General features: G+C 40.0%; 1 protein-coding gene across 6 annotated transcripts in view; it reads left to right on the top strand.

The window, feature by feature from the left end:
* The window catches only part of LOC109906197 (sterile alpha motif domain-containing protein 9-like), a 28,635-nt gene that overhangs the window by 6,538 nt on the left and 516 nt on the right, over window positions 1-21,581 (top strand). For 3 of the 6 annotated variants that reach the window (XM_031793004.1, XM_031793007.1, XM_031793005.1), the window contains 4 exons: window positions 4,419-4,547; window positions 4,659-4,794; window positions 4,902-4,937; window positions 21,337-21,438. In XM_031793004.1, the coding sequence (XP_031648864.1) occupies window positions 4,419-4,547; window positions 4,659-4,794; window positions 4,902-4,937; window positions 21,337-21,438 (403 nt within the window). Of the gene's footprint in view, window positions 1-2,644; window positions 2,845-4,418; window positions 4,548-4,658; window positions 4,795-4,901; window positions 5,064-6,954; window positions 7,679-21,336; window positions 21,439-21,581 lie in introns of those variants that run through there. The other 3 variants (XM_031793006.1, XM_031793008.1, XR_004203480.1) reach the window with 3 other exon arrangements.

Genomic DNA, 21,581 nt, shown 5'->3' with positions numbered 1-21,581 from the left:
AACCGGTTTGGGAAAAATGTGGCCTTTTTATAAATGCATTTAATACAATTTCACATCATTTTAGATGACTGGAGATTTGAGAAGATTATTTTTTAGTAACTCACAAATTATCAAAATGACAGGCTACTTTGACCATGACAAACTCAGAATCTGAGATCAATTAAAAGGACCCTGTCCTGAATCCAGAAATAGATTAGGCCTTGGTGTGTGGAGACACACATATTGTACAATTTAAGGAGGAAATTATAATCCTAAAAAAGCTTTCCAGTTTCAGTCACTCACCCAATGATGCTCAGTTCACTCACCTGCGATGATGCGTTCATTCTTAAAGCCATCTCTTTCTTGTTTTACTCTGTAAAATAATGCTGTTTGCTCAATAGGCCTATTTTTGGTAGCTTAGTCTTTGGTAGGTTAGTCTTCCCTTTTCAGTAGAATAATTTGCTTTCCAACTGGTGCTTTCCCCCGATTGTATACTGAACGAAAATATAAACGCATGCAACATTTATAAACATGCAACAATTTCAAAGGTTTAACTGAGTTACAGTTCGTATGTATAAGGAAATAAGTCAATTTAAATACATTCATTTCGCCCTAATCTATGGATTTCACATGACTGGGTATACAGACATGCATCTGTTGGTCACAGATACCTTAAAAAAGGTAGGGGTGTGGATCAGAAAACCAGTCAGTATCTGGTTTGATCACCATTTGCCTCATGCAGCCAACACATCTCCTTCGCATAGCTTGTTAAGGATAGCCCTCCAGTTTTTCTCAATTTCCGCCTGAAAACATACCCTAATCTAACTGCCTATAGCTCAGGCCCAGAAGCAAGGATATACATATTCTTGGTATCATTTGAAAGGAAACACTGAAGTTTGTGGAAATGTGAATTGAATATAGGAGAATATAACACAATAGATCTGGTAGAAGAAAATACAAGGAAATAATCAGATGTTTTCTGTTCTTTTACTGTTGTTGCATCTTTCAAATGAACAAGAACAGCCAAACATTCAGATATGATGCTGGGGATCATTTCAAATAAGAACATAAGTGGGTAACCGTATTTGAGCAAATTTCCAGACAGATACCTTCAGGAATAAGTGAGGTACATGCCATTGAGCATGAAGTCACCCAGGTGTCCCTCACAAGTTTCCCAAATGTACCCAAGTGGCCGAATTGGTACAGTGATACATTGATGCAAATAACTATATATATACAAAATACAAAAAATCTATTCTAACATACCCCCCAAAAAATATACTTGGAAAATTCAAAATTTAAATTCAAAATTAATATTTAAAAAATGAAAAATAACAAGGGTAACTATTTACACTTTCAATGTACAATAATGTGAAGACCCTCAGTCCTCTACACAATATAGTGCTGCTGATGCCATAGCCCATAGCAGTTTCTTTCTGGTGTGAAGCAGAGGGTCACCGAACAGGTGGTGCAGGTGACAGGGGATTTCTTGTGGCAAAGAGCACATTCTTGCCTGCAATGATGAATTTTGGCATGTGAACACCACTGGTTGGAGCCGAAGGGACTGAGGTAGAGGGGACAGAAGGTGCTACAGTGCTCTTGCTGTAGCTAGCAACCTCCTGGATGAGCAGCTCCCTGAAGGCTAGTTGTGAGATGGGGGGCTGTCCACAACTCTTAGCCATTTCCTTCTGGAGTATGAAGGCATTCACCACAGCAATGTCAATGAAATGATAAAACAATGTCTTGTACCATTTCATGGTCTTGTGGAGAACATTATAGTAGCCTATCAGCGCATCTGACAGGTCCACACCTCCCATGCTCTTGTTGTAGTCCTTCACAGCAGCTGGAATTGGGACATTTTTGGTGGTACATCACAAAGAGCAGACCATCCTCGCGAATCCATCTCATGGTGCCCCAATCAGCCCGCTTAGGCATGTCATTCACTCTGGTTTTCGGAAATCTCACTCTGTTGGTCCGAATGGTGCCACAGGCCCACATCTCCAGCTTCCTCAGGTCTATGAACAGGGTAGGGCGTGTGTAGAAGTTATCCACAAACAGTTTGTAGCCCTTCCCTAGCCGCTGAAAATCGAATAACTCCATAACGGAGTCATAGCTAAGTCCCTTACCGGTCGCACAACTGCTCTTCCCCTCATAGACAAACAAATTGCACGTGTATGCACACGCAGAATCGGCTATATCAAACAGTTTGTAACCCCATTTAATTGGTTTGTTACGCATGTACCTTTTTAGGCCAATTCTGGCCTTTGAGGCTACCATTCTCTCGTCTATGGAAAGGTTCTGGGTGGGCTGAACATAAGTCTTGCAGGCCTCAACGATGTTATGGTGGAGAGGATTAATTTTGCAGAGCTTATCAAAACTTGCCGTGCCGTGCTTCTTCTCATTGTCTTCATCAACTTTTGGGACACTAATATGAAGCGCCCGTGAGATTGTCAGAAACCTTTTGCACGACATGACCGTGGTGGGGAAAAGGCAGTTGATAGAGGCGTGCAGATTTCCAGTAGTCCTTCAGGGTTTTCAGCTTTACAAGACCCATGTAAATTACCATAGAAAGGTAACGAAAAAGATCTGACATGAAAATGGGCTTCCATGTCTCTTTCTTGCCTGCCTGCTTCTTAGCTCCTTACTTATTTCTGTTCAACACTAGGGAATCAACAACTGCCGAGGTGAAAAACAACTGAAAAAGTTGCATGGGACTGTACTTGGAGGTCATGTCCAGCTGAGGTCCTGGTGGCCTTTTTGATCTGAATATTGGAGGTGGAGTGCCAACGACCCTCCTCCGCTCTGCCAGCAGGTTCCACACTTCCCTTCCTCCGCTTCTTCACACCTCTAGATGGTCGGGCAGGGGTAGGTGTGGTGCCGGATTAGGTTGTACATATATATTGTGAATTTATATCCATGTGCTTGTTTTGTAATGGATGAATGTATTTAATGCCAACCGGATGGTTTAGACCCTTTCTTCAAGGTTACTGCCTCTATCATCGCCAAGCCTATCGATTTTTCCCTTGCCCCGTGTAGTGGAAAATCGGTTCAAATATGACAACCAAGAACTTTGTATTCAATGATAGACTTTTAATACACCAGCATCAGAAGCTGGAGAGCCCCGCGGGACCCACCCCTTTTCCAGAGCCCTGGCTCCAGTATTTATCCACATATTACATATAAGCCCATCCCACATGTAAATTACGTTACATTTCAATCCGTGCATCCTGCTTGTTCAGCCCAGTAACGCCCACATCTGCTTTCAGCCAGATTATATGATGTCAAGACCCTTCCTTTGACCTAAAGATAATATACATCCCCCTTCCTGTGGCCTGTGCTCAGACCCTGTAATTAACCCTGTGTCCCTATTGTATGTGTCTTTCATCTCTTTTAGCTTTAGGGTTCCCAGCTGTTCTGGTCACCTTCTTTTCATATGGTTGTCTAAGATCAAACAGACTTATGTCTCCCCTGTGATGTGACTGATGCCTGTAATCCATCAGTTGGTCATTTGGCTGACCCCGTCCTTAGGCAACCTCTTTGATCCTTGTATGTCCAGTCATTTCTAGGCGTCTATGTGTCTGCATTACTTTAGTGTTCCCGGCTGTTCCATACTCCCATGGTCTTTCTCGGCTTTCTGTCCTATACAATAGACAATGCATTTTACCAGAACAGGAAATTAACCCATACATGTATATTTTCTTGCATTACTATAATCATGTATATGATTTTCTCCCACATAACCCCCCTCTGGTGCTTTAATAAGCACCACAAAACTTAAAAAGGACATATACAGATCATAATATTAACAGTTGATTAACAAAAATAAATAAAAACTTTTTTTTTTTTTTTATCAATAAAAAATAATTAAAAAATAACTTACTAATCACCTACACCAAACATCTCTAGTATTTCACAAGAGTAAAATATCTAGTTCGGTATAACAATCCCAGGGGTCATGCAATTCAATACTCATCATTATAACAAAAACCGTTTCTGTCAAACGAGTTCACATTAATAAAGGAAATAGAAGAATGGATGGATAGCAGATAGATAGCAGATGGATAGCAGATGGATAGCAGATGGATAGCAGATGGATAGCAATTAAAACTGTACCATAGAGGCACATAATAAGTTAGAGGAAAAACACAAATACATGGAGGAACTTATTTGAGAATGATCCAAGTATAATGTATTCTAAAAAATTGAAAAAGCTGTAAAAACGAAGTTTATTTCTGTCCTCCAAAGAGGGCGACGGGCCGTAAAAAAAAGTTAGATATGGTGTTACTCTGTCACAACATCTTGTGGCAGTTTTCTTGGGGTTTCCAGTTTAGAATATATTATATAGTTCATTCATTGAAATCAGTTTCACACCACAAAATCCAACAAAATGGCATGTGTTAATGGTTTTGACAATGACATTTTGGCTTATGCTTCTTCAGGCAATGCAGAAAAAGGAGCAGTCTTATGGATACAGGAGTATCAGAAAACCGCAACCAGTGAAGTCCCTTCGGATGAAGGATTGGTTCAGCCTCACAACGTCGTCTCCCTCTGCTGAAGTTAAACCTCCTGTATGGTTTGAGCTCCCACAGAATATCAATCTAATCCAAAAAGCAATAGCAATTTTTAATATCCTAAAAAAATATATATAAAAAAATAAAAACACCCTCTCTCATCTACAGAAAATGAAGCTGAGATATGACAACACTACACCAAACTTCTTTGAGGTGTTCATAGAAGATGCAGATGTTGACTTCAGTATGAAGCTAATCAGTGATGTGGAGGGGGAAATCGTATGGGATCACACAATACAAAGAGGTGAGAAAAAAGTTGATGCGAAAAAGATCAGTGTCTCAGCAGGCACCATGTCAGTTAAAGTCAAAGATTATAATAATAATTCAATTTTGTGTGTGTTTTTCCCCCAGCTGACTTCAGACACAAAACCACTCAGAATGCACAAAGTAAGTGCTGTAACATTCCTGTAAACAAAAAAAAAGGTTTCTTTCAGCTTGGAGCCCATCTGCATTCGATGCATGCCTATTAGGGACAAGTGAAGACAATACAAAAATAAACAGTGATGGGTGGTACTTGAATTGTTATTCTTTGCATAATACTCCTTTAAAAATAAGTGGAAATATTTGGAGAAGAAAGTGGCAAGATTACCAGAATAATATAGTCAAAATAACATTTTGTGAATAAAGGAGGAGAACCTTGTTTCTCCAAAAGAAAACGTGACGGACACAGACGATTTAAGTTTTCACCACTGGGAATGGTAAGGGTGGAAAAAGATCTGTTAAAATCAATCAATTAAAGGAACTAACAAGCTAAAAGGGACTTTGAAACGGACAATAATGAATTTAAAAAGACTTGCAGACACTAAAATAGGCATGAATGATCAGTTCCCGAAGGAAATTGCAGAACGGCGCAAAGTTCTGTATCCAATCTTCAAGGAGAATAGATTAAAAGTGAAATGTGTAGCTCTCGTAGTTGATAAACTGTATATTGATAACCAAAATGTTCCGAGACACAAAGTCTACTCCATGGTTATTTTAAATATTTCCATGTTCCCATAGAGCAGTCAAATAATGGACTAATACACTAACCATATAAAAATGCTATAAAATACAACAATTGTTAAATAATTAAATTACAACTACACTAGACCATTCCAGATAGGGAATGTGGGAAAACAATTAGTATTAGACTTTTCATTTCATAGTATTTCCTAAATTGACAGCATTAGAAGGATAATTAGCTAAATAATACATCTTCAAATATAAGGAACTGGAACACAAAAGTACTGAATCAACATAGTAGAGATAAAACACAGAGGACATAGAAGGTACTGTATGTGGGTATGTACGGATGTGTTGTGATGGAAGGTGGGGTGTGTGTTTTTGTGTTTGGAAAAGTGTGGAGTTAAGTGAGTGAAAAAGGGTTGCAAATCCCAGAGCCCATGTGTGTTTGTAAGCAGGGTTTGTGAGAGAGCTTTCAATTTTGTGCAGATATGGGATATACATTCAAAAATACAGTTTAAATGTAGTTTATTTATTTGTTGTCCTATCATGATGGAATTGTTCCCAAACCTATATCCTAGACACCCACCTGAGCGACCTTATCTGTTTTATGGGGCTAATATAAGTAGCCTATAAGCAGCCAAATCAGAAAGATGAATGAGGTCAGAGACCTACTAAAGCAGCACCGCCCCCTCAAGATTCTGATCTGCCTGGCCGGGTTGGTCCTACCTGCAAGGGGGCTCTTGAGTGGCGCAGTAGTTGAAGGCACTGCACCGCAGTGCTAGATGCGTCACTACAGACCCTGGTTCGATCTCGGGCTGCATCACAACCGTCCGTGATTGAGAGTCTACATAGGGCGGCGCACATTTGGCCCAGCATTGTCCTAGTTAGGGTTTGGCCAATGGGCCAAACATTGTAAATAATAATTTGTTCTTAACTGACTTGCCTACTTAAATAAATATTACATTTAACAATTTTAAAAACAAAGCCAAAGCCCTAATCAACTTCATCAGAGTGCGAAGTATGTGTGTTGTTGTTGAACGCTGTCGAACGCCGAAACCTGAACTAAAGGCCTCGGTTTAAAAGCCGACAGTGTTTTTATATACTTTTATTTTATTTTGAATCCTGCGGTTCTGTTGGGATAAATTGCTGTGAGCGTTGCTATCTGTCCCGGGATCCTGACAGATTCCGTATAGGGGGAGAGATGCGAAAGCCCAGCTAGCCTAGCTGGCTCTGCGGTCTCAAATGGAGGCAGCTATTGATCGTTTCCAGAGTTGCAGGAGCTGTGTTTACTTTGCTTTGTTCCGGGACAATGTGGACCGTGCTGACATTCAATGTATAAACTGCTTGCTTGCGGAGGACTACAGGCGCAAAGTAGCTACTCTTGAAAAGCAAATAGCAAACTTACATAAGCTTCTGGGGAACCCACGCCCACCTACTTTGTCTTTTTCTTCCACCCCAGTAGCCAAAGCCGCTCTGATCTGGTGGAAGTTTCCCCGCCGTATCGGCTCTCCAAAGCCAACTGGCCGGTGCAAGGCAGGGTTCCATCCCTAAAGGGGTCTCCCCCTTCCCTGGAGAACGGAGCTGTTCTCGACCCAACCAATCAGCCAATGAACTGACATAGACCAGAAACAGCTTTGCCGTCCTGGATCAAGAGGTTCCGGCACCTTCGTCCTCGATGGCTTCCCAATCAAGATCGGATCCGGATGTACCTGCGTCTTGGTCCTCGTTTCCATCTCCCTCTCCGGTGGCTTCTACCTCAAGTTCAGATCCTTGGAGCTCCCAGCCTCACCAGACCCTGAGGCTGCCTGAGGGTCCGGCCCATTCAACTTCACCAGCTGTCATCATATGGTGAGAAACATCTCGGTCCCCAAGGCAAAAACCCTGTGCTACCCAGGAGCACGAGTACAGGACACAACAAGGCTGCTTCCAACTGTTCTTCCACAGATGCTGGTAGCTGAAACTGTCGTAGTGCATGTGGGGTCAAACGACATCACGAGGGCTAGCTCGGAACATTTGAAAGTGGATATTAAAGAACTGATTTTAGCAGTAACCTCTCTTGGATAGGGGACGCTAGTGTCTCACTTGGCCAACAGCCAGGGGAAATGCAGCGCGGCAAATGAAATAAAAAACGATATAAAAATCTAACTTTCTTTAAATCACACATGTAAGATACTAAATTAAAGCTACCCTCGTTGTGAATCCAGGCAACATATCAGATTTTAAAAAGTATTTTCGGCGAAAGCATAAGAAGCTATTATCTGATGATAGCACAACAGTAAACAAAGAGAGAAAGCATATTTCAACCCTGCAGGCGCTACACAAAACTCAGAAATAAAATATAAATCATGCCTTACCTTTGACAAGCTTCTTTTGTTGGCACTCCAATATGTCCCATAAACATCACAATTGTTCGATAAATTCTGTCCATATATATACAAAATGTCCTTTTATTTGGCGCGTTTGATCCAGAAAAAAACAGCTTCCAATTTGCGCAACGTCACTACAAAATATCTCAAATGTTACCTGTAAACATTGCCATAACATTTCAAAGTACTTTTGTTATACAACGTTAGGTATTTTTAAACGTTAACCTTTTGCGTGTAGGGGGCAGTATTTTAGTTTTTGGCAACAAAAATTTTTTTGCCCATTTGAAACGACGTATTTCTCAGCCACAGAATCTAGAATATGCATATAATTGTCAGATTAGGACAGAAAACACTAAAATTTCCAAAACGGTCAAAATGTTGTCTGTGAGTATAACAGAACTGATATTGCAGGCGAAAACCTGAGGAAAATCCAATCAGGAAGTGCCTCTTATTTTGAAACCTCTCTGTTCCTATGCATGCCTATCCTCCATTTAAAGGGATATCAACCAGATTCCTTTTTCTATGGCTTCCCTAAGGTGTCAACAGTCTTTAGACATAGTTTCAGGCTTTTATTTTGAAAAATGAGCGAGAAAGATCACATTGCGTAAGTGGATAGGTGGGGGCTCTCAGAGTGAGTTTTGCGCAACAGAGTAAAGCGGCCATTGTTTCTCCCTGTCGTATTGAAAAACCTACACTCCCGGTTGATATATTATCGAATGTATATTTTAAAAACAACCTGAGGATTGATTATAAAAAACATTTGACATGTTTCTGTGGACATTATGGATATTATTTGGAATTTTCGTCTGCGTTGTCGTGACCGCTCTTTCCTGTGGATTTCTGAACATAACACGACAAACAAAGGTATTTTGGATATAAAAATAATCTTTATGGAACAAAAGGAACATTTGTTGTGTAACTGGGAGTCTCGTGAGTGAAAACATCCGAAGATCAAAGGTAAACGATTAATTTGATTGCTTTTCTGATTTTCCTGACCAAGTTACCTGATACTAAGTGTACTTAATTGCTTTCGCTGTAAAGCATAATTTCAAAATCTGAGACGACAGGTGGATTAACAAAAGGCTAAGCTGTGTTTTGCAATATTGCACTTGTGATTTCATGAATATTAATATTTTTTGTCATATTATTTCACTGTGGCGCTATGCTATTCAGCGGTTGCTGATGACAATTATCCCGCTTAAGGGATTGGCAGCGTCAAGAAGTTAATAATCGATCAAATTGAAGAAGATGGGTCTGTGTTCAATACAGGAAGTCAACAAACCAACGCTACTTTTCAAGTCTTGCGCAACTCTCAACAGTGTTACCCAGTTCCTAGATGGCCGTACTTCTTCATTGCACAAAGGAATAACCTCAGCCAAACTCTCAACAGTGTTACCCAGTTCCTAGATGGCCGTACTTCTTCATTGCACAAAGGAATAACCTCAGCCAAATTCCAAAGACTGGTGATATCCAATGGAAGGGGTAGTCACTCCATACAAGTGCCTAAGAAATATCGTTTCCCAATGAGACCTCACTGAACAGACAGAGACCTAAAAAAGAAACATTTCTGAATGGTTAGTCCTCGGGGTTTTGCCTGCTACATAAATTCTGTTATACTCACAGACATGATTCAAACAGTTTTAGAAACTTCAGAGTGTTTTCCATCCAAATCTACTAATAAATATACTAATAATATGCATATCTTATATTCTTGGCATGAGTAGCAGGAAGTTGAAATTGGGCACGCTATTTATCCAAAAGTGAAAATGCTGCCCCCTATACCTTGAGAAGTTAAAAGACTCCAAAAAACGGCCAACATTTTGAGGTCCAGTGCCATCGTTGGGCCGCGGGTGTGAAGGATTCAGCAGACTGTTGGCATTACACATCTGGCTAACAGAAGATACTCTACATGAATGAGGGAGTCTATCCAAATCATCTTGGCTCCTGGACTCTGTCCACTCATTTCAAGGCTGCGTTGAAGCAATGACTGGTAAATGATCCAAGACCAGCTCAGTTAATCCCTACCATTGTGACAATGAGTCGTCTTAATGCTGCATCAAATATACATGATCTTAAGGGCATTGGCAAACACAATATATGTAATTTAATGTATGTGACCCTAATTGCACCGAACACATCTGTTTATCCTACAGCTATTGTAAGCCGTAATCATGAACCTATAAACCAGAGTTACACTGTTAGCACTGAGCTCACCCTGCACTATCAGCTCCAATGTAAATAACATTAGTAAGTCTACCTCTGATAAGCTTCCCAGTAAAACATGAAAAACAATCAAGCAATCCAGGAAAGTGCTAAAAATAGCACATATTAATATATGTAGCCTAAGAAACAAGGTCCATGAAGTCAATAACTTGCTTGTAACAAATGACATTCATATTCTGACTATCTCTGAAACTCACTTAGATAATACCTTTGATGATACAGTGGTAGCAGGACATGGTTATAACATCTACCCAAAAGACAGAAATGCCAACGGAGGTGGTGTTGCGGACTATATTCAGAACCACATTCCTGTAAAGCTTATAGACGATATAATGTTAAATACTGTTGAAATAATATGGCTACAGGTTCATCTGCCTCACCTAAAGCCCAATATTGTGGGAAGCTGCTATAGACTACTAAGTGCTAACACTCAGTATCTGGATAATATATGTGAAATGCTTGATAATGTATGTGATATCAACAGAGAAGAACCTTTTCTGGGTGATTTAAATATTGACTGGCTATCATCAAGCTGTCCACTCAGGAAAAAACTTCAAACTGTAACCAGTGCCTGCAACCTGGATCAGGTTATCAGTCAACCTACCAGGGTAGTTACCAACAGCACAGGAATTAAGTAATCAACATGTATTGTTCACATCTTTACTAATCCTGCAGAAATGTGCTTTAAAGCAGTATCCAGATCCATCGGATGTGGTGATCACAATATAGTAACCATATCTAGGAAAATCAAAGTTCCAAAGGCTGGGTCTAATATAGTGTATAAGAGGTCATACAATAAGTGTTGTAGTGTTTCATATGTTGATGATGAAAATAAAATGTGCTGGTCTGTGGTGTGTAATGAGGAGCAAACAGACGCTGCACTTGATGCATTTATGAAAGTAATTATTCCAGTTATTAATAAGCACGCACCCATTAAGAAAATGACTGGAAAAACTGTTAAATCCCTTTGGATTGATGAGGAACTGAATAATTGTATGGTTGAGAGGGATGAGGTAAAAGGTATGGCAATTAAGTCAGGCTGCCCAAATGATTGGCAAGTGTACTGCAAATTAAGAAATCATGTGACTAAACTAAATCAAAAATCAAAATAAACTATACTATGAGTATATGTCACGAGAATCTTCAATCCCAATGATGTTAACCTCTCTAGGGTACATGGGACACTAGCGTCCCATCTGGCCAACATCCAGTGAGATTGAAGAGCGCCAAATTCCAATACAGAAATGCTCATTATAAAAATTATGAAAACAAAACATATTTTACATAGGTTTAAAGATGAACTTCTTGTTAAACCAACCAAAGTGTCATATTTATAAAATGCTTTTCGGCGAAAGCATACCTAGCCCAGAACATACCTAGCCCAGAACATACCATAGCCCAATTGACAAATTATTACAAACAGTAACCAGCCAAGCAGAAGCGTTGCAAAACTCAGAAATAGAGATCAAATTAAACCCTTACCTTTGACGATCTTCATATGGTGGCAATCAGAAGACATTAATTTACTCAATAAATGTTCCTTTTGTTTGATGAAGTCTCTTTATATCCAAAAACCTCAGTTTTGTTAGCGCGTTTTCTTCAGTAATCCACAGGCTCAAACGCAGTCAAAACAATCAGACAAAAAAATCCAAATTGTATCCGTAAAATTTATAGAAACATGTCAAACGATGTTTATATTCAAGCCTCAGGTTGTTTTTTAGCCGAAATTATCTATAATATTTCAACCGGACAATAAGGGTAGGGTCCACTCGTTCAGACTGGTCTTACTTCCTAATTTATGAGAATACAAGCCTGAAACGATTTCTAAGGACTGTTGACATCTAGTGGAAGGCATAGGAACTGCAAATGGAGTCCTAAGTCAATGGATACTGTAATGGCATTGAATAGAAAACTACAAAACCAACAAACAAACAAAAACTTCCTGAATGGATTTTTCTCAGGTTTTCACTTGCTAAATCAGTTCTGTTATACTCACAGACACTATCTTAAGAGCTACCCCCCTACTTTGTGCAATTTCCGCCTGAAGACATACCCAAATCTAACAGCCTGTAGCTCAGGCACAGAACCAAGGATATGCATATTCTTGGTACCATTTGAAAGAAAACACTCTGACGTTTGTGTAAATGTGAATTGAATGTAGGAGAATATAACACAATAGATCTGGTTTAGATAAAACAATGGAGAAAAAAAAACACTTTTTTTTGTATCATCATCTTTAAGACTAGATCATTATGTTAATATTTTGCAATATGTATAACGGTTTTCCTTAGGTGAAGGAGAGGCGGACCAAAACGCAGCGTGGTGGTTATTCATGTTTTTTAATAAAGACACTAGACATGAATAAACTAACAAAACCAATAAACTATCTGGTGCAAAACACAGAGACAGGAACAATCACCCACAAACACACAGTGAAACCCAGGCTACCTAAATATGGTTCCCAATCAGAGACAATGCCTCTGATTGAGAACCATATCAGGCCAGACATAGAAATAGACAAACAAGACATCCAACATAGAATGCCCACTCAGATCACACCCTGACCAACCAAAACATAGAAACATACAAAGCAAACTATGGTCAGGGTGTGACAATATGAGCTGGATAGCGTTGAGACATTCAAGGCCAACTGAACTGTCGACATGTGATAACTCCAAAACAAAGTATCAGGAAAGAGGACTCCCCAACTTAGGTAGGGGGAGTAACTGTTAGGAATGGCTAGGCTTGTAGAAGATAATGAGAGATTATGTGTTAGTACTGTGGAAAAAAACAGCCCACCTAAAGAGAGGTGGAGTTTCTACTGGTGTGTGTGTGTGGGGGGGATTATAAAATGACTGTTCTCATTTTTAGCATCAGAACGTTCTCTGAATAAAGAATTGATTTATTGCAGACTGAGACTTTGTCTTAACTTCTTGTGTGTATTTTTGGGGGGATGAAAAACGTGCCCATTTGAAATGGCCTATTTCTCATTCCCGCTCATTTATTCAGAATAAAAGCCTGAAACTATGTCTGAAGCAGAACCTGTGTATAAAAACAAAACAAACAAAAAACAATGTATTTAGTCAGCCACCAATTGTGCAAGTTCTCCAACTTAAAAAGATGAGAGAGGCCTGTAATTTTCATCATAGGTACACTTCAACTGTGACAGACAAAATGAGAAAAAAAATCCAGAAAATCACATTGTAGGATTTTTTATGAATTTATTTGCAAATTATGGTGGAAAATAAGTATATGGTCACCTACAAACAAGCAAGATTTCTGGCTCTCACAGACCTCTAACTTCTTCTTTAAGAGGCTCCTCTGTCCTCCACTCGTTACCTGTATTAATGGCACCTGTTTGAACTTGTTATCAGTATAAAAGACACCTGTCCACAACGTCAAACAGTCACACTCCAAACTCCACTATGGCCAAGACCAAAGAGCTGTCAAAGGACACCAGAAACAAAATTGTAGACCTGCACCAGGCTGGGATGACTGAATCTGCAATAGGTAAGCAGCTTGGTTTGAAGAAATCAACTGTGGGAGCAAATATTAGGAAATGGAAGACATACAAGACCACTGATAATCTCCCTCGATCTGGGGCTCCACGCAAGATCTCACCCCGTGGGGTCAAAATGATCACAAGAGCGGTGAGCAAAAATCCCAGAACCACACGGGGGGACCTAGTGAATGACCTGCAGAGAGCTGGGACCAAAGTAACAAAGCCTACCATCAGTAACACACTACGCCACCAGGGACTCAAATCCTGCAGTGCCAGACGTGTCCCCCTGCTTAAGCTAGTACATGTCCAGGCCCGTCTGAAGTTTGCTAGAGAGCATTTGGATGATCCAGAAGAAGATTTGGAGAATGTCATATGGTCAGATTTTGGTAAAAACTCAACTCGTCGTGTTTGGAGGACAAAGAATGCTGAGTTGAATCCAAAGAACACCATGATGAAAATTACAGGCCTCTCTCATCTTTTTAAGTGGGAGAACTTGCATAATTGGTGGCTGATTAAATACTTTTTTGCTCCACTGTATGTGTTGACTGAATATAAGCAAGTGGTATCTGCTAAATATTCAACTTGATGGTGGTCATATAGCCTCGACACCTCCATAAAGCTGAGTGACTCAGTCATATAGCCTCGACACCTCTATAAAACTGAGTGACTCAGTCATATAGCCTCGACACCTCCATAAAGCTGAGTGACTCAGTCATATAGCCTCGACACCTCCATAAAGCTGAGTGACTCAGTCATATAGCCTCGACACCTCCATAAAGCTGAGTGACTCACTCATTCATGGCTTTGAATCTTTAATAAAGAAATGTTTTGGTTGTCTTGATCTGGACACCATGTATTATAGAGTCCATTATGGGCTGTCAGCAGGACAACAGACTCTTGCCAACACCTCTCTGTGCCAACACCTCTCACCTCACCTCTTTGATACTTTGTGTAAGGCAAATGATCAGCATTAAAAAACTTTCTGGATGGGGCCTCCTGAGTGGCGCAGCAGTCTAAGACACTGCATTGCAGTGCAAACTGCGTTGTATCCGTGCCAAGAAATAAATTATTCTAAATAACAAGCTGGCTATATTTACATCTGAGTAATAATGTCTGACCCCAAGTTCAAGAATGGCCTTTTTCTCGCTCACTTTAAGTTATTTGAAAACGAAATCATCTCCAAAAGGGGGGGTGGGCATTGCGGTGGGGACCCCCACCCCGCCCCACTGGGTAGCACACAGCAACACTTTAAGAGACATTGCACTAATAACGGCGCTGACTAGGAAAATGTTCCCGCTGTTCTTAGTGCCTGTCTGCATGTTCAAACTAAAACAATGTAGCTAATAATGGGGCAGAAAATACATCTTAGATATGAAGTCGGAGGGCAGAAATGATTAAATATTAAAGCATTAGACCTCTCACTAAAGGCGTCAGTCAAAAGTTCAACTTAAATCCGAACTGGATAAAACAAAAAATGATATGAAAAGCACACATTTGTAAATCCCAAACTCTAAAAGTAATTGGAAGGTAGATACAAATGATTTGTGACATTGTGGTTACAATAAAGAATGTAAACAAGATGAAAACAAGATGCTGTGTTTTGAGTCTATATTGCACTCATAGAGGAAAAAGAGGACTCAAAAGTGTAAGTCGATCCAAACATTGTTATCAAATAAAATGCAAGTATCTTTACTGTGCTGTATTCCTCTGATCATGCCACCCAAAACGCACACAAGGACTCTGCAGTTTGGGGAAGGCCCTTTCCTGTTTCAGCATGACATTGCCCCCGTGCACAAAGCGAGGTCCATACAGAAATGGTTTGTCAAGATCGGTGTGCAAGAACTTGACTGGCCTGCACAGAGCCCTGACCTCAACCCCACTGAACACCTTAGGAATTAATTTGAACACCAGCTGCGAGCCAGGCCTAATCGCCCAACATCAGTGCCCAGCCGTATTAATGATTTTGTGGATGAATGGATAAACAAGTCCCCTCAGCAATGTTACAAGATCTAGTAGAATGCCTTCCCAGAAGAGTGGAGGCTGTTATGACAGCTAAGGGGAGACCAACTCCATATTAATGCTCATGATTTTGGAATGACGTGTTCGACGAGCAGGTGTCCACATACTTTTTGGTCATGTGGTATAAATTGTTCCTGATGGTCGCTAGTATTAGTGTATCATATTAGACTAACGTTGAGCAATAATTTGGGACATGTAACCTATTTGAATCATTATGAAACTCAGACCACACATAGCAGGCTAAACCTGGAGCCATACAAGCTAGAACCGCCACTGTGCCTGGCGCACGGTTCACAACGACTGGACCGTACAGTTCCATGATTAGTGAGAGTAGATTTAAAGGATTACTGTTCAACCCCTATTATACACGTCTTTCCACCTTCCAATATTTCATGGATTGAACATGAATATGACAACTATCAGGTTGAAGTAAACCGCTGTATTTTTTATTCATTAATATATTTTGTCCGTAAAGGCTCTCCAAACCAGTTTTTTTTTTAGGATTCATACATACAGTGCCTTGCGAAAGTATTCGGCCCCCTTGAACTTTGCGACCTTTTGCCACATTTCAGGCTTCAAACATAAAGATATAAAACTGTATTTTTTTGTGAAGAATCAACAACAAGTGGGACACAATCATGAAGTGGAACAACATTTATTGGATATTTCAAACTTTTTTAACAAATCAAAAACTGAAAAATTGCGTGCAAAATTATTCAGCCCCCTTAAGTTAATACTTTGTAGCGCCACCTTTTGCTGCGATTACAGCTGTAAGTCGCTTGGGGTATGTCTCTATCAGTTTTGCACATCGAGAGACTGACATTTTTTCCCATTCCTCCTTGCAAAACAGCTCGAGCTCAGTGAGGTTGGATGGAGAGCATTTGTGAATAGCAGTTTTCAGTTCTTTCCTCAGATTCTCGATTGGATTCAGGTCTGGACTTTGACTTGGCCATTCTAACACCTGGATATGTTTATTTTTGAACCATTCCATTGTAGATTTTGCTTTATGTTTTGGATCATTGTCTTGTTGGAAGACAAATCTCCGTCCCAGTCTCAGGTCTTTTGCAGACTCCATCAGGTTTTCTTCCAGAATGGTCCTATATTTGGCTCCATCCATCTTCCCATCAATTTTAACCATCTTCCCTGTCCCTGCTGAAGAAAAGCAGGCCCAAACCATGATGCTGCCACCACCATGTTTGACAGTGGGGATGGTGTGTTCAGGGAGATGAGCTGTTTTGCTTTTACGCCAAACATAACGTTTTGCATTGTTGCCAAAAAGTTCAATTTTGGTTTCATCTGACCAGAGCACCTTCTTCCACATGTTTGGTGTGTCTCCCAGGTGGCTTGTGGCAAACTTTAAACTACACTTTTATGGATATCTTTAAGAAATGGACAGTGCTCCTTGGGATGTTTAAAGCTTTGGAAATCTTTTTGTATCCAAATCCGGCTTTAAACTTCTTCACAACAGTATCTCGGACCTGCCTGGTGTGTTCCTTGTTCTTCATGATGCTCTCTGCGCTTTTAACGGACCTCTGAGACTATCACAGTGCAGGTGCATTTATACGGAGACTTGATTACACACAGGTGGATTGTATTTATCATCATTAGTCATTTAGGTCAACATTGGATCATTCAGAGATCCTCACTGAACTTCTGGAGAGAGTTTGCTGCACTGAAAGTAAAGGGGCTGAATAATTTTGCACGCCCAATTTTGCACGCCGATTTGTTAAAAAAGTTTGAAATATCCAATAAATGTCGTTCCACTTCATGATTGTGTCCCACTTGTTTTTGATTCTTCACAAAAAAAATACAGTTTTATATCTTTATGTTTGAAGCCTGAAATGTGGCAAAAGGTCGCAAAGTTCAAGGGGGCCGAATACTTTCGCAAGGCACTGTACTTTCCTAACCCAAAAATGTGCCTAAATACTCTACAAGATCAGAGTATTTCTTTGTTTACCATTTGGTGTTGAAACGGATACTAAGACACATAGATCCCTTTCATTGATCTCTATTTTCGGAACCCGTTCTCTCAATGCATTGTAGTCTGTCGACAAAGTTCTAATTACAAGTACACCATTCTTAAAGGGATGGATTAAGATAAATGTACTGAAACCCTATTAAATGAAAACTGGTGATTGGTGATTTATTTGTCCTCCAATATATTAGAGCAACAATGTTGTTGTTTTTTTACATTGTTGGACATAAAAGACTGCACAACACCAGCAAATCAGCTACAAGTGATTTTAATTTTGAAAATCTGTTCCAAAGAATTCCCACGCATAATAGATATACAGTGCCTGCAGAAAGTATTCATACCCATTGATTTATTCCCCATTTTGTTGTGTTACAGTCTGAATTAAAAATGATTTCAATCATTTTTTCTGTCACCCATCTACACACAATACCCCATAAAGCTAAAGTGAAAACATTTATTGAATATGAAATACCAAAATATCTCATTTAGATAAATATTCACACCCCTGAGTCAGTAGATTTTAAAATCTTCTTTGGCAACGATTACAGCTGTGAGTCAAGAGTTTTACACACCTGGATTGTACAATATTTGCACATTATTCTTTTAAAAATGTTCACGTTTTCTCAAAGTTGTTTGTCGATCGTTGCTAGACAGCCTTAGATTTTCAAGCCAATTTAAGTCAAAACTGTAACTAGGCCACTCAGGAAGTCTTGGTAAGCAACTCCAGTGTATATTTGGCCTTGTGTTTTAGTTTATTGTTCTGCTGAAAGGTGAATTAGTGTCCCAGTGTCTGTTAGAAAGCAGAATGAACCAGGTTTTCCATTCGCATTTTGTCTGTGCTTAGCTCTATTCCGTTTTTCCCCCCTTTTTTTAATCTCCCTACTCCTTGCCGATGACAATTATACCCATAACATGATGCAGCCACCACCATGCTGGAAAATATGAAGAGTGGTACTAAGCGATGTTTTGTGTTGGATTTTCCCCAAACATGTCGCTTTGTATTCAGGACATAAAGTACATTTCTTTGCCACATTTTTTACAGTTTTACTGTAGTGCCTTATTGCAAACAGGATGCATGTTTTGGAATATTATATTGTACAGGATTCCTTCTTTTCACTCTGTCATTTATCTTAATGTTGTGGGGTAACTACAATGATGTTGATCCATCCTCAGTTGCCTCATATCACAGCCATTAAACTCTGTAACTGTTTTAAAGTCACCATTGGCCTAATTGGGAAATCCCTGAATGGTTTCCTTCCTCTTCTTCACCTGAGTTAGGAAGGACAACTGTATCAATGTAGTGACTGGGTGGATTGATACACCATTCAAAGTGTAATTAATAACTTCATCATGTTTAACCCTCCTGTTGCGTTCGTTTTATGTTACTGAATTCTGTGTTCCAGGTCCCCATTATAGGTGATTATATTATAGCTGATCTTTTTATCAACATAAGTTCTTGTGAACATTACATGTTTTGAACTTCTATTTGCTATTTATGGCCTGTAAGCCTTATTGACCTGAGCTATTACAACTCGTTTTTGAGTTTAAAAAAAAGCAGAATGTAAGGATTATTTTGACAATAACAAATACTTGGATGAAACATATTGTGCTATTTATCACAGATCAATCAATCAAATGTATTCATAAAGCACTTCTTACATCAGCTGATATCTCAAAGTGCTGTACAGAAACCCAGCCTAAAACCCCAAACAGCAAGCAATGCAGGTGTAGAAGCACAGTGGCTAGGAAAAACTCCCTAGAAAGGCCAGAACCTAGGAAGAAACCTAGAGAGGAACCAGGCTATGAGGGGTGGCCAGTCCTCTTCTGGCTGTGCCGGATGGAGATTATAACAGAACATGGCCAAGATGTTCAAATGTTCATAAATGACCAGCATGGTCAAATAATAATAATCACAGGCAGAACAGTTGAAACTGGAGCAGCAGCACGGCCAGGTGGACTGGGGACAGCAAGGAGTCATCATGCCATGACAGATGTGTCGTCTGATGTGCCATGACAGATGTGTCGTCTGCATAGCAGTGAAAGTTAACATTATGTTTCCCGAATGACATCACCAAGAGGTAAAATATATAGTGAAGACATTAGTGGTCCTAAAACGGAGCCTTGAGGAACATCAACATTCACAGTTGATTTGTCAGAGGACAAACCATCTACAGAAACAAACTGATATCTTTCGGACAGATAAGATCAAAACCAGACCAGAACTTGTCCGTGTAGATCAATTTGGGTTTCCAATCTCTCCAAAAGAATGTGGTGATCGATGATATCAAAAGCATCACTAAGGTCTCGGAGCACGATTACAGAATAAAAGGTAATTTACCACCTTCACAAGTGCAGTCTCAGTGCTATGATGGGGTCTAAAACCAGACTGAAACATTTAGTTTACATTGTTTATCTTCAGGAAGGCAGTGAGCTACTACAGCTTTTGCAAAGAAATTCAAAATTCCATTTTTTTTTAGAGGAATGGGAGATTCGATTTAGGCCAATAGTTAAGGGTCAAGGTTTGGCGTTTTCAAGAGAGGCTTTATTACTACCACTTTTAGTGAGTTTGGTACACATCCGGTGGATAGAGTCGTTTATTATGTTCAACATTGGAGGGCCAAGCATAGGAAGCAGCTCTTTTAGTAGTTTTAGTTGGAATAGGTCCAGTATGCAGCTTGAAGGTTTAGAGGCCATGATTATTTTCATCAATGTGTCAAGAGATATAGTATTAGAACACTTGAGTGTCTCCCTTGATCCTAGGTCCTGGCAGTGTTGTGCAGACTCAGGACAAATGAGCTTTGGAAGAACACGCAGATTTCAAGAGAAGTCCGTCATTTTCTACAGACTACTTTGTGTCAAAGTTTAACAAGGACTCTCCTCCTCACCAGTGTCATGATCAAAGATATGATAAGAGCCTCACATACAGTATATGGTTTGGTCATTGTGCTGCCACAGAATGAATTGTGAGGAAGGCCTCAATAATGCTTTATATTCCAGAGCTGCAAGAAAAGTTCTATATATTATTGAAACAATGTTGCGATTGTTTGTGAGAATGCCAACAGGTGTGGTTCCTGTGGGGGAAAGATTCTATTGGGGAAAGGTTCCTGTGGGGGAAAGATTCTATTGGGGAAAGGTTCCTGTGGGGGAAAGATTCTATTGGGGAAAGGTTCCTGTGGGGGAAAGATTCTATTGGGGAAAGGTTCCTGTGGGGGAAAGATTCTATTGGGGAAAGGTTCCTGTGGGGGTTGCCATGGAAGCCAAGCAGGGGAGTGAGATGTGTGTGTGTGTGTGTGTGTGTGTGTGTGTGTGTGTGTGTGTGTGTGTGTGTGTGTGTGTGTGTGTGTGTGTGTGTGTGTGTGTGTGTGTGTGTGTGTGTGTGTGTGTGTGTTCAAACACACATGCATGTGGGGGTCTGGGAGAGAAGGTGTATCCATCTGATGAATGCGCATGTGCCTGAACTCAATTTTATACACTAATTGTAGTCTCACCCATTTATTTCTAATGACCGGTCATTTTTGGCACCACAGGTGTACAGAAGTTAAATAAAATACCCAAAGTGTTATCAAAATTATTAAAATGTATTTTGTGCTTGCAGATGCCCTGTGTGGACAAAGTCATGGAACCTTATGACAATCAGATTAAATTAACTACATTTTTCAGAGAGAAAACTTGTAAATCGGTCCAATTCGACCGGAACAAGGCTGGAGTGTTAAAGGGGTTTTGTCTGCTTTTTAATTTGTACCCATCTACCAACAGGTGCCCATCTTTGCAAGGCATTGCTTTGCCTAGCTGACACCTTTGATATCCAGCCCAGGACTGGCAAGAGACGAGAAAGACAAATAGAAGACTCCTTCAGAGGTTTTAATTAAATAACGGGAAACTTTTAGTTTCACTTCCAGTGTTAGCAGTGGTCTAGACTGTAGAATACAGGGGAGAATAACCACTTGGCCTGATCAGTTCTGTTCCAAGAGGTGTATTTTAGTAACAGAAGATGGAAACTT

The sequence above is a fragment of the Oncorhynchus kisutch genome, linkage group LG16 (assembly GCF_002021735.2).
Source record: "Oncorhynchus kisutch isolate 150728-3 linkage group LG16, Okis_V2, whole genome shotgun sequence".
In the NCBI taxonomy this organism is placed as follows: Eukaryota; Metazoa; Chordata; class Actinopteri; order Salmoniformes; family Salmonidae; genus Oncorhynchus; species Oncorhynchus kisutch.
The sequence above is the reverse complement of the archived record's forward strand: the minus strand, read 5'-3'. Positions and strand labels throughout refer to the sequence as shown.